The following is a 13,244-nucleotide window of genomic DNA, read 5'->3' as shown; positions in this document are numbered from 1 at the left end:
TACTATTTCACTTTTCAGCGTAGGAACTATTTACTAGCTATCGCTTTTGCTTTGCATCTTTCTTCTGAATTTCATGTTGTTCCTGTTTTTCATATGATTTCTTTGTTGATACTAATATTGTCTTATTTTTGTCTTTTTGTTTTCTTAAGCCGGGGGTCTTTCAAAAACAGCCTCTCTACTCCTTCGAGGTAGAGGTAAGGTCTGCGTACACACTACCCTCCCCAGACCTCCAATAGTGAGATTTTATTGGGTTGTTGTTGTTATTGTTGTTTTTTTTTTCGGGGGAGAGGGGGCAGTAAAAAGAAAAAAATAGAAATTTAAATTATAAAAAAAAATTGTGCGGGTGGGGGGGTTTGGGGTGGGTGGTGCAGAAAAGTGAAAAACAGAAATTTAAAATTGTAAAAAAAAAATTAAGGTAAAAAAATAAAATTTTTTTTTTAGGGGAGAGGTGGAGGGGTAGTAGGGTGGGTGGTAACGAAAAAACTGAAATGTGAAAAAGAAAAAAAAAACCTTTTTTAGAAAGGGGATGGGGTGGGTTGGTGAGGGTGAGGAAGGTTGAGAAGGAGTTTTGGAAAATGTTTTACCTTCTCTGATAAGGAAACATTTTCCTCCAATTGGAGGAAAATGAGTTCATAAGGAAAATATTTTCAAAAATATTTAAGCCAACCAAACATGGAAAAATTGAAAAATATTTTCTGTCCATTCATATCAAACACACTCATAATGTCCTGAAATTTGAATTTTAAAATTTAAACTTTAGTACGTTGTGTCTTGAAGTTTGAACAAATTAGTTAATCTTTATATATTATAAACTGTAGAGATATTTTAAACCACTCGTCGGGGAAGGACAACTCATAATTGAAGGAAATGATACAACGGAATTGGGATGGAGGTTTCCTTCTCAAGATTTCAAAATTTTATTTTTAAAACTTAGTTTTCCACCTGTCCTTTAGGGACCAAAGAAAAAGAAGGTTCCGTAACTATTGGATATTTTTGTGTAAATATTACTCAAAACTTTAGGATTAAAGTGAAATTAAGGCAACGATAGTTGCTTTATAAAATATTTACAGAGATCTCTCTTAGCATCCTTTTTTTTTCTTCCTTTTTATTATGATTCTGTCTGAAACCCAGCAACAACCTTAACTTAAAATTACTAAACAAACAAAACCTTATAATCATTCATCTAGTGAAGCTGACTTTTCCGATCTGATCGACAGTTCGTTTTGATCTCTCAGATGCTCTGTTGAAAATTCTCTTAAATTTCTCTACCGAGTGAGTTCTTCCCTCAATTTTTGCCCTGATTTGAAGGTGGACATAGAGAATTTTGTTTTGTTTTCATATTGATTGGATGCTGCTAGAGAATAACAATTTTGCTTGCATTAATAATTTTTCCACTGATTTATTGACTTAAATTTGTTTCTTGGGTATGCTTTTGAAGCTGGATTCATTCTATGAAGTTAAACTATTCATTTGGGTCTAGTAGCCCCAAATCTTACAAGGCATATCCAAGGGGTGATTTTGACTTGGAATCTGGGAACCTTAAAAGATCAAGAAAGGTAAAAGGTTCAAATTTTTACCCCATCAAAATGCTTAAATCATTGGGAAAACGAATTCATAGTTATTACAAGCTTCACCCAGCTATGTTGTTTATGATATCCTTGTCAATTGGGGTCATTATTCTTATTGTATTATCTGTTTCTGAAAGGCGATTTCGGATGAATGGTAATTATGCAAGATTTGATAAGGGTGTGGATGCTGCATATCCATTTTCTAAGTTTAGGAATCTTGTTATGGTTGCTGGACATTCAGTTTATACAAGTAGTAGTTGTGAGAAAGTTGATAAGGAGGATTCTTGGTTTTTAGAGTCTTATCAAAAGCACCCTGGTCAAGCTGCAACCTTTGTGCAACATATACAGAAGGGGGTTGAAATTACAGCGGATGACGATGATGCATTGCTCCTCTTCAGTGGTGGAGAGACGAGGAAAGATGCTGGGCCGCGAAGTGAAGCTCAAAGTTACTGGACTGTTGCTGAATCTAAAGGGTGGTTTGGTGAGTTCTTGTTTCCGTGGCTTCTGGTTAGTAGCCCACATGCTTCATATCGAACTGAAATTGTATAACATAATCATTTCTGTGTATAGTAAACTAAATTGATTAGAGCAAATAAACCGACTGAAGAGCTATGGTCTGCTGCTCCTTTGCGAAAGTTCGACTGTATTATTGTATTTTTAGACTTCCAAACCCTTGTATTATACTTCATTGTTGAAATAAGCTGAGATATCTGAAGCATGTGGAATATCTAAGGTTAGTTTCAATTTGTCATATCTAAGGTTGATGCCAATTTGTAATATGAACTACAATCTTAAACATGCCTCTCACATTTTGTGTGGCTCTAGGTTTGAGATTTGGTTATATGTTATCCACTAGAACAGGCATTTCATCTTTTCAGATATCACCATGATAGCGTGTGTAGTTTGCAGAAGGTTCATCCTCCCGATACATAGTTTTAAGACCTAAATCGTGATTATTTCAGTCATTTTTCTGAAATTCCAATTCTTCCCATTTTCAAAAATAAATGTTCCACTTCACATGATTAGCACCCTCATGCTAGTAATTTTCAGACCTTAGAAGCATTGACCAAAAGATTCGCAAGTTTATAACCGTAGTTCGCTCCTTCAACTAAGAGTGGTGACAACGCAAGAATTTAGTGATGTAACTCCATCAGATATGGTGATCCATGGCTGCATTTCTGTTTAGTTAATTAGAGGTGGAGGTCAAAGCTAGATACTAAATTTGGGCTATATTAATAAATTTTATGTTCCCATTTTTGTGTTGGTCGTCGGAGGATCATTACTAGGTAGAAGTGTTTCTTTTCACTGGACTTGTGATTCATGTAATCCCATCTGTGCTGAAAGGTGCTGGAGTATACATGATGCAAAGCGATTGTCATTTGTTATATGATGGGAGCTCTATGTTATGAGATAATCTGGATGTTTGAAATGCTTAATTTTTAATTCCTCAGACCGCTGCCATCTTTTCCCAGTCAACAAGAGAACAAAAGCATTGAGTGTCATATCTAAGATTAATTTCAATTTGTCATATGATCTTCCATCTGGTACATACCTCTCATATTTGGTGGCCCTTAATATGCCTGTGATTTCTTTATATCTTGTTCAGTAGAACTGGCTTTTCATCTTTTCATATATCACCAGGATAGCGCATCTAGCTTGCAAATTGGTTCATTCTCCAGTTACACAGTTGTAAGATCTAAGTCCAACTGCTCAGCCATTTTATTGAAAGATTTTCACTGGATTTTCCCATTTCAAAAATAATTGTTCCTCTTCACAATTCACATGATCGGCACCCTCATGAAAGTAATTTTTGGAACTGAGAAGCATTGACCAAACGATTCACAAATTCGTAAACTATAATCCGTTCCTTCAACGAAGTTATTAACGTCTCTCTCACTTCGTCTCTTTTTTGTGGCCTCTAATTCATTTGTAATGATAAAATCTAGTATCATAGATACGCGACCATAATTTCTTTACCGATACATGACCATAAAAACATTATTGCTAGTTGTCCACTTTGTATGCAGGCAAGCAAGAAAGTGTAAGAGGGAGGGCACTCACTGAAGAGCATGCGAGGGACAGTTTTGAGAATCTTCTCTTTAGCGTTTGTCGGTTCAGAGAGCTTACTGGCACTTATCCACATAATATAACTGTAAGCCATTTATTACCTTCTATAGCTAAAAATCTAAATGTCATGTATAAAATATATAAAGGAAATCCCAAGATTTTCATTATTGAACTGTTTAACAGTGGCGATATCTGCAATCACAAATACCGATAAGATGCATAAAAAATGAACTAAAGGCAATAGATTTAAGTAAGAAAATGCCTAGCTTTTGATCTGCATATCTAAAACAAACACGAAGAGATTTGCACTTGATGCCTTTGCATCTGAGTATTCCACATATGTGTTGAAGGCAGTGATTACTCCCTTGTGTTTTGCCCAACAAACGTTCAGCACATAGCAATCAAAGCAGTATACCTCCATAAGCTGTTGCCAACTTTTATGCTAAATAAACTTACAAACATAAATTCAAAGGATCCTAGTATTGTTGTTACAGCTTTGGATTTTTTTCTTTTCAGCATGATACCCCAAATAAAATTATGTCTAGTGGTAGAACCTATGGAGCTGTTTGTATTTTGTATACTACCGCCAAAAACATACTCCTGTGCAATGGAACTCAGGAGTTAGGACGTAATAGAAGAGACGTGACATTTTCCTTAGCTTATAATGAGAAGTTGAACGTTCAATCATTGATGTGTTTATAGAAAGGACAGATGGTTGCCATGTGTGTTGGCAGTGGCGGAGCCACCTTATAGGAAGGGGTGTCACTTCGCGGGAAAAATATACTGTAGATAGGTAATATATATATATATATATATATATATATATATATATATATATATGTATGTATGTATGTATGTATACTATGTATTGACTCCCCTTAATTTTTTGGTATGCTTACTTTTATATATTTTGGCACCCCTTAACGAAAGTTCTGGCTCCGTCACTGTGTGTTGGGTTACGGAAATAGCCTTTGGGCTTCCCCATTACCAGCACATTAGGGAAGATCCAAATGATGCTGATATAATAATCTCAACAGGGAAGTACTAGCTCCAGGTATTATATAGCAAGAGCTCTGTCTCAAGAATCTAAAATAATGCCCTTTGTATCTACCGAAGACTTTTCAGACTCTTATATTAATCATGTAGTGGAAGATGTATTGGTGTATGCTCAATGACTTAGTGGTCCTGCTTATTGCTTATTGTTATTGTGTTCTCTATATCCGGCAATTTTTTAATCTCTTCTCAATTAAATTTTCACTTGGTTCCGATCTAACAACTCAAGTATTCATTTTAGCAGCTTTGATGATATCTGTTGCACAAGTATTGAGAAAGTTTGTTTCTCCCATATCATCTTTATTCCATGTAATATTATTTATGTTTTGGTGTATTTTAAAATTTATGTGGCTACATGACTTTTCATTTTGTATGGTGTGGATTCATCATAAATTGGCTAGTATTACATTGGCTGCCAGCCTATCACAACTCTTCTTTATCTGGGCTTGCAACTGGCAATGTGAACATAGATCACAGAGGTGTATTCATATAGCCGACCCTCAACTTGTTCGGGACTGAGGCGTAGTAGTTGTTTGTACATGAATCTTCATTTGTCTATGGTCTCCAAATTAAGTACTTAACATTTGATGGCTATGATCAGCAATTTCTAATTTTCTGCGTCTCTCGGTTCGTATTTGTGGTGGCAATGCTTAGTGAGTTCTTATACGGCGGAAGAAGTAGCAAGATCTTAGTAGTGAGCTCACATATGATGGTCATGATCAGCAATTCTTTAATATTTGTTAGTCCGTCTCTCGATTTGTATTTTTAATGGAGATGCTAAGTGAGTTCCTATGCAAGGAAAGGAGTAGCATGGTCTCAATAAACTTGTTCAACTACTGTGTAGGTTGTAGGATATGATTTCAAGGAGAAGAGATTTAAGCATCTGCATCGGTCTGCAATTGGATTTCCAGAAACAAGATTCTTTTATTCAGGGACATCATCTTCCCAAACTTCAAGGGAAGCAGCTTTAAAAGGAGAAGCACTGGTGAGAACACAGTTTCAAGAAGATCCTTACGGCTGTAAAGGTTCTCTTCGTCGCAAGAAACTTGGTCGTGATCCTTTTCATCGTTCAATCCCTTATCCTAATGGGTGTCCTGAAATTGAGGGTTTGTTCAGATATTGTGGAACAGCTCCATATTCAGGTTCCCTACCTTGGGCCTAATAGAATTTCATAGTTCTGAAAAATTAGAAGATAGCAATTAAAAGCCAATGTCATAAAATATAGGTAGCTTCTTCTATTATTTGTTCCTATGTACTTACTACCTTTTCTTTCTTGTATTTTTTTATATTGGAATAGCAAGGAACTAACTTGTCTGCTAGTGTAGAGAATAAAACGGCAAGTTCAGTCTGGTTTAAAAGATATTATAGATACTGTCGATTATTTAAAAAATGCAGCATGCTACCTGGTGTCACTCTACTCATGTTAAGAAAGCATGTGTATATATATAAGATACTTCCTCTACCAATATGTTGGTTCTTGTCATTGATTTCTGTTGCCAATGTTCTTGTGGGCTTGTTATTCAGTATTAGAAGACAATACTAATGGGCATTTACATTTATACCCGCTTTTTGGGTTATGTTTTAATTTGTGCCCGCTTTGCAAAAAAAATTGCAAACGTACCCACTTTTTCGCGTAACTTCAGCATACGGGGCTGAAGTAGCAAAGGCAATCATGCAAAACTTCAGCATTCTAGTAGACGGGACTGAAGTACCAAGTGTGCTGAAGTTTTTGTTTGTAATTGCTGAACTTAAGCATAGTAGCTGAAATTTTGTTCTCTATTTGCTGAAGTTTTTGTTTTTGTAACTGGCGACTAGAGCTGAAGTTTTTGTTTTGTAACTGGCAAACTTCTGCTCTAGAGCTGAAGTTTTTGTTTTTGTAACTGGCGTACTTTAGCTCTAGAACTGAAGTTTTTGTTTTGTAACTGGCGAATTTCAGCTCAAGAGTTGAAGTTTTTGTTTTTAACTGACGAACTTCAGCTCTAAAGCTGAAATTTTTGTTTGTAACTGGCGAAGTTTTTGTTTGTAATTGGCGAACTTCAGCCTTCTTAGAGTTAAAGTTTTAACTGACTTTCCATATGATTCGAACGTTGAAAGTATTCACAAATATGTTTTTCTTTTGGGTAATCCAATTCTCATGCTGCCTGCAATGACTTCTACTTCCCTATCTAAGGCAAGCCTCAAGACTTCCTCTTGAAAAATAATCCCCAATTCCCACCACCGCCAAAAGAAAGAGGAGGGAAGGGAAGGGGGACACAACGAAAAGCTAGTGGAGTTTTGACGTAAATGGAACTGACACCATCTTGGCAACATGCTTAGAAGGCCAATTAAAACAGAAAAAGCAAAACAAACTCTACCTGATATAATCCTGTATCCACAACAATAATATATTACTTTGAGGGCGGATATAATTTTGAGGAGGAGAGGGAGGAGGAGAAAGGGGGCTGAAATTGTTTAAAAAGTGGGTACAAGTTAAAACTTTTTTAAAAAAATGGTTATAGGTTAAATGGAGGCAACCAAATAGGGCGCCCCGTGCAACTTTTACCAATACTAATATGGGATTTTTACCTTTGTATACTACATATGAAACTTTATTATCCTCCCTAATCAAATTTTAGCTTATATACAATTTACCAATTAGACAAGAGGGGTTGCTCTGATGGTAAGCAACCTCTACTTCCAACCAAGAGGTTGTGAGTTCGAGTCTTCCCAAGAGCAAGGTAAGAAGTTTTTGGAGGGAGGGATGTCGGGGGTCTATTTGGAAACAACCTCTCTACCCCAAGATAGGGGTAAGGTCTGCGTACACACTACCCTCCCCAGACCCACTAAGTTGGAGTATACTGGGTTGTTGTTGTTGTTATACAATTTACCAATTATATATAATTAGTATTAATGAGTATCCCTTATATTAGGAATTGAATAGAGATTTATATATTTCTCATCCCTGCTCTCTCTCTCCGTCTCTCTCTCTTTCTATCCTTCTTTGTTCTTTCCCTAATTTTCTTCCTTCGTTTTTCTCTGCTTTTTATCCTCTTTTTTTCAATAATTTTCTTTCATGTTGCACAATTGGTGTTCGAATTGAAATTGTCAATCAATAAATTTTGAAGGTTTTTGATTCTCCACCATTAACAGTCATTGAAAAGCTTTAAAGCTTTGAATTCAAATTTGAAATTTCAAAAACTATTTTTTGTTTGGATTGGGTGTTGTTGCAAATAATTGGGAATATTCTTTGGAGCTTATATCTCAATTTTGAGGGTGTTTGATGAAGATTAGACATGATTTTGGCTGAATTTCATATTGAAACTCGAAGAAGAAGAAAAAGAACACACGACATACAATATACTTACGAAATTGTATTAAAGTTGTATGTAAATTGTATTTAAGTTGTATTCTGTTGTAATTATATATATTTTTTATTTGAATGTGGTATGAAAGTTGAAAATAGTTGTATAATGTATGAATCGTTGTATGAAATTTGTATTTAAGTTATAAATACTATCTTTTTACATAAAGTTGTTGATATGTATCAAAATTGTTTTAAGATAGAAAGTTTTGATTGGAATTCAGAGAGGAAGAAGAACACACCACTTACAAAATATATACAAAATACAGACAAAAGACATATTGTATAAAATTTATATAAAAATTGTATTTAAGTTGTATGCTGTTGTAATTGTATTTACTTGGGTAAGAATGATATATGAAAGTTATAAATAAATTGTATACTGTATAATTACTTGTATGAAATTTATTTTTAGTTTATAATATATTATTGTAGATGTATCATAAAGATGGACATACCACATTACACAAACCTTTTATCTCTCCTTTGTCTCGCTCCTCCATCAAAAGTAGCGATTCTTATTGAAATACAGTATATAAATACAAAAATTACCTTTACATTCCACTCAGATTATTGTATAGGTTTTATATTGTATATACATATAAACTGCACATTACTTTCCATCTGAGTCCATAACCAATAGTTGTAATTGAGACTTTTTGAGGTGTTAAAACTATTCGACTGATATCAGTGTTATACATTTTTTTTATATCCGCTACTCTCAAGTCGAAGTATTAATTTTTTCAATTTTCCGAAGTTTTAGAAGCTGTTATTTTAAATTAAAAAAATACAACTGGTGTCATAGTTTACACACACTTTGATTATTTAACTGCATATTTGCTACCTCTCACGTACCAGGTAATTCTGCCTTGTTATTACAATACATTTGTTTATCATCACCTCTCTTATATTAGTTTATATTTTATTTGTGCAATCTAATCCTAGATTTATGTAATACGCCCTAAATATGTGCATCACGTAGCCGGGATATGCTTCTTCTATTGAGTATTTAGATTAATTAAATATCAGAATGTGGGGTTTGATTGGAACAATTTTGTTGAATTTTGGTTTGGAAATTAGTATCAAAGTTACAATCATCACTAGTTGGTTAGAGGATAAGGAAAGAGGATAGGAGAGAAAAAAGAAAAAAAAAATGTAACGGAATCCCTCAATTTAAGGCATTAATAACGGATTGTATATAAATGATAAGAAAAATTTGTTTAGGGCGGGTAATCGCTGTGACCTGCGTCATTCTGCTGGTAAAACTCTTAAAATGCCTCATATACTTGAACATAACAAAATTCTTTTCTTAGAGATCTTTGACAGTTTTTACAATTGCAATTGAGTTTCCGTTTGACATATGACCATAGTAAGCCTAGGGCACTAATCCGTAGATTTGAGCGTTTCATATAGAGGATGTGTAATTCTTAATCTTATTTTCTCTGATGAGCACTTGTAAAGCTCACCACGTTAAAGTTTGGCAAAATACCTTTAACATCCATCTAAATTTGATACGGAATATTAGTTACAGTCTTAAACTATTCGTCGACCCTCCTCAACTTGGCCTTTTGAGAATCACTACCCTCCTGGACTGATGTGACAATGAGTGTGGGTGCACTCGCCTGCCACGTGGATTTTTTTGTATATGTGACATTTTTTTAAAAAAAATAGAATATATTTTTACCTTTTTAAATATGTTACTTTTTTGGATAATTTTTTTCAAATACAATTTATAATAAAACTTGGATAGAACTACATTATTTAGGCTAAATTTTTTTATTTGGCTAAAAATAATAATGTTTTAGTTAATCTTTTTTTTAATTTGATCTAAAAATAAGGCTTTACTTGAAATAAATAGTCATGTATATTTTTTTTATAACTTTTTAGATGCGTTGACTATTTATTTCAATTGACTATTTATAACATATACTCATGATAGTTATCTCATACTTTTTTATTATTATTTTTTTTTCTTATAATCCTTTTGTCATCAATGTTTTAAAAGGCGGGGGCGTGAGGCGAGGCGTTTTACGTTTGACGAGGCGAGGCATAACCCTAAGATACAGGGCGTAAGTCCCACGGATCTTTAAATTTTACTAATTTCAAGAATTTTAATATAGTATAAAATAAAAAATATTAATAAAAATTACATTAAAATCAAAAAATTATAATAAAAAATCTATTTAAAGAATTTAAAAAATAAAATTTAACTATGAATAATATAAAAAGCATGACATATATCATAATATGCAAATTAGTTGCAATGTCGTTGCAACTCAAACAACAAAAGTAATATATTCAATGCAAAATCTTATCTGTATCTCTTAAGGAGTATTGAATTTTGAAAGAATTTTGATATTATAATTTGATATTTTTTTAAATACTCCTTTTAATTAATATGCTTTCTATTTGAAAGAGAATTTATGTAAAAACATAATTCACGATTTAAATATGATTCTCATAATTTATTTTTAAGTTTCAACAAGTTAATAAAGTGACACATAATTCACCATACCATACCATGATAACTAATGATTTGTAAATAGTTACTAGCTAATACTGGACTATTAAATTAATAAGTATTGTATCTCGTAAACGTGAAAAAAAAATATTTGGGAAAATAATTATTAAAAAAAATTATGGACTATTATATAATAAAGACATAACAAAAGTTAATAAATAAATAATTTTAAATGAAAGATTTATTTAAAAATTATTATCATAGCAATCTTAGTGGATAACGTGGAATAATTTTAATTTTAATTATGACATAAAATACTCTTAATTTACTGATTAAGAAAAAAGTAATTTTGAATAGTCAATGATTTATTAAGAAAAATTGAGGATTTGCAAGGTTCGTTACACACAATTGTATAAAGTTCTATTAGGCAAGCCCAATACGCTGGGCGTTGGGCGTGTCTGGGACGTAAGCCCCGACGGCCGAGGCGTAAGTGTCACGGAACTAAGCCACACACATATCAAGGATTTACATTTGTACTTACAATTATCAAATTTTCAGATGAATATAATGGGAATGAGGTAATTAGGCAATTTGACATAAATACTTTATTTAGAGGTCCATTATTTCTCGTCAGAAGATATCCATAGGTTTAAACAAAAATTTCAAAATAACTCAACCAATTAATTTGAAATCTCTAAGAAAACAAACCAAACTGAGATTATTTGGTTTGGTATTTCATAACCGAAAAATTGAACCGGAGTTTTCATAATCCAATTCGAAGTGCCTCATGTCAGAAGAAACGAAAAGTCATGTATTTGTTTTTTATAACACTATTTATTTCAATTTTATCAATCTTTATTTTCAGATCAACTTCAAAAAAAAAAATTAAAATTTTATTATTTTTAGTCAAATAAGAATATTTAGCATAAATAATATAATTCTATCCAAATTTTATTATAAATTATATTCAAAAAAAATTTCAAAAAAGTAACATACTTAAAAAGATAAAAATATATTTTATTTTTAAAAAAATGTCACATATACAAAAAAATCCATGTGGCAAACAATTGCACGTACACTCACATCAACGTAGACTGAGGACAAGATTAACAAGGCCTTGTGTGAAGGTAAACCACGAGTCCTTAATGGGAAAAAGGACTCCACATCGGTAGCGTTATCTCCAGCCATGAATCTGGAACACATGGCACCTCCGAAGAGGATTCGAGTAAGCAATCCAAAGATTTGCTTAGGGAGAGGCACGTCAGTCGGTCAAAGGAACCCTTTGGAGAGAAGGGTGTTATGGAGCGGAGGCAGTTCGAAGAGCAAGTTCCCAATTACTTGAAACTTTGCGGCGACGAGGACGTCGCCATTTCAAGTGGGGGAGTGTGTGCCGCCTCGCCAAACTCCTTACTGATTTTAGCGCCTAAGGGGCCACAAACCGAGTCTAACCTGGCTGCCGGCTGTATCAACATTGCATGGGGAGTTTGAAGCCTTAAAGCAACAACTGAAGGCAGCAAGGCTTGCTGGAGGCACAGAACATGTTGTTGTGCGTGAAACCAAAATCGAGGGCCATGACTCTCAAAAGGCAAGTTGAGGAATAATGAAGACCTTGAATAATTTAAAGCTATAACTAATAATTGTCAGGGGTGTTTTAAGGTATTTTGCTGTTGGATGCCTGAAAACCAATATGACATTTGAAAGTGAGGGGAGAGGAGTTGTCTACAAATACTATTTCATCAACTACCCATAGTCCAGATGCCTATTGATTAATCCACGAGGTAATAATCTTCATACAAGATCAGTACATGATTAGGTTCTGTATTGATCTTGACGTGAAAGTTGAACAAGTTGGACTGTCAACCAGACTATAATGATTTGACATTTTAAATTTCCAAATGCAATTCTTTACCAGTAAGTTAATTACGAGGAGGTATGAAGTTGGATTTGAAGTCCACCAAAACAAGCATAGATGTATGGTTTTAATTTTATGGATTCAATATTTAAAATATTAATTTATTAGAATTTTAAGGTACCAAAAGTACTAAGTTCAATTGAAACCAATAAGTATGTGTTGCATCCGCACCTGCTGCAGATCTCTTATATAGAACCTTAGATCTAAACGGAACCCAATAAGTGAGCTTGCTTATATCATTAGCTTGAATTTGATATACTAACTCTGGAATAGCCAACTTTACTACTTGTATATAAAGATTACTTCGACCTAATCATCACTGGTCTATCCATGTAGTAGTACCAAAAAATCCATCATGCAACTGATGAGGAGCATCCGGAAAGGGAGAAATGAATTGGAAGCCAGTGGTATGGGGGGAGTCGGGAAGATGCCAATCTCCTTCGCAGGAAAAGTAAAGATGACATCTTCCCACGCCCCCCACCCCAACAGCTCCCCAAATCCCTCCTCCTTTTCCACTTACTCCATATTTCCTTCTCATCGTCTCTCTCAAGGGATATATATAACAAAGAAAAGCAAAATAAGAAAACCAGAGGCAAATCAAAAATATTTAAGTAAAATAATAAGAAGTGTAGAAGGAGCCATCAGAAACCAAAGTTCATCCCCAGAAGCTTTAGGCTGTGGTGCGGTCCGCATCATGGTTCGATCTTTCGATCGCATCACGCGGCTCCTCCTTTGAAGGAAAAATTATTTATTGGTAAATCTTAAAACATTTCCTATGCAAAATAAATCATCCATTGGGTGTTTAAAAAGCAACATTATAGTAAAATCAAAAAGCATGTATAA

At 33.9% G+C, this 13,244-nt stretch overlaps 1 protein-coding gene across 3 annotated transcripts; it reads left to right on the top strand.

The window, feature by feature from the left end:
• The first annotated feature begins 854 nt into the window (after nucleotides 1-854).
• On the top strand, nucleotides 855-6,171 carry LOC104222197 (uncharacterized protein C57A10.07). 3 transcript variants are annotated; one of them, XM_070147598.1, is made up of 4 exons: nucleotides 855-1,272; nucleotides 1,439-2,049; nucleotides 3,596-3,720; nucleotides 5,533-6,171. In XM_070147598.1, exons 2-4 carry the CDS (start codon nucleotides 1,452-1,454, stop codon nucleotides 5,848-5,850), a joined length of 1,041 nt encoding a protein of 346 aa, XP_070003699.1. In that variant the 5' UTR covers nucleotides 855-1,272; nucleotides 1,439-1,451; the 3' UTR covers nucleotides 5,851-6,171. The 3 variants fall into 3 exon arrangements, with proteins under 3 accessions (XP_070003699.1, XP_009771691.1, XP_009771692.1); XM_009773390.2 differs by having other exon boundaries at nucleotides 971-1,272; nucleotides 1,439-2,075; nucleotides 3,577-3,720; XM_009773389.2 differs by having other exon boundaries at nucleotides 970-2,075; nucleotides 3,577-3,720.
• The last annotated feature ends 7,073 nt before the right edge of the window (nucleotides 6,172-13,244 follow it).

This window comes from Nicotiana sylvestris, chromosome 6 (genome assembly GCF_000393655.2).
Source record: "Nicotiana sylvestris chromosome 6, ASM39365v2, whole genome shotgun sequence".
NCBI classification, from domain to species: Eukaryota; Viridiplantae; Streptophyta; class Magnoliopsida; order Solanales; family Solanaceae; genus Nicotiana; species Nicotiana sylvestris.
This window is presented reverse-complemented; position numbering and strand designations above follow the sequence as displayed.

What these genes read in the sequence shown, in the direction of transcription:
- LOC104222197 (XM_009773389.2), top strand. Translation starts at nt 1,452, where the DNA reads ATGAAGTTAAACTATTCATTTGGGTCTAGTAGCCCCAAATCTTACAAG. An exon ending in TCTTGTTTCCGTGGCTTCTG is followed by an intron (nt 2,076 to 3,576) that starts GTTAGTAGCCCA and finishes CATTATTGCTAG; the next exon opens with TTGTCCACTTTGTATGCAGG. An exon ending in CTTATCCACATAATATAACT is followed by an intron (nt 3,721 to 5,532) that starts GTAAGCCATTTA and finishes ACTACTGTGTAG; the next exon opens with GTTGTAGGATATGATTTCAA.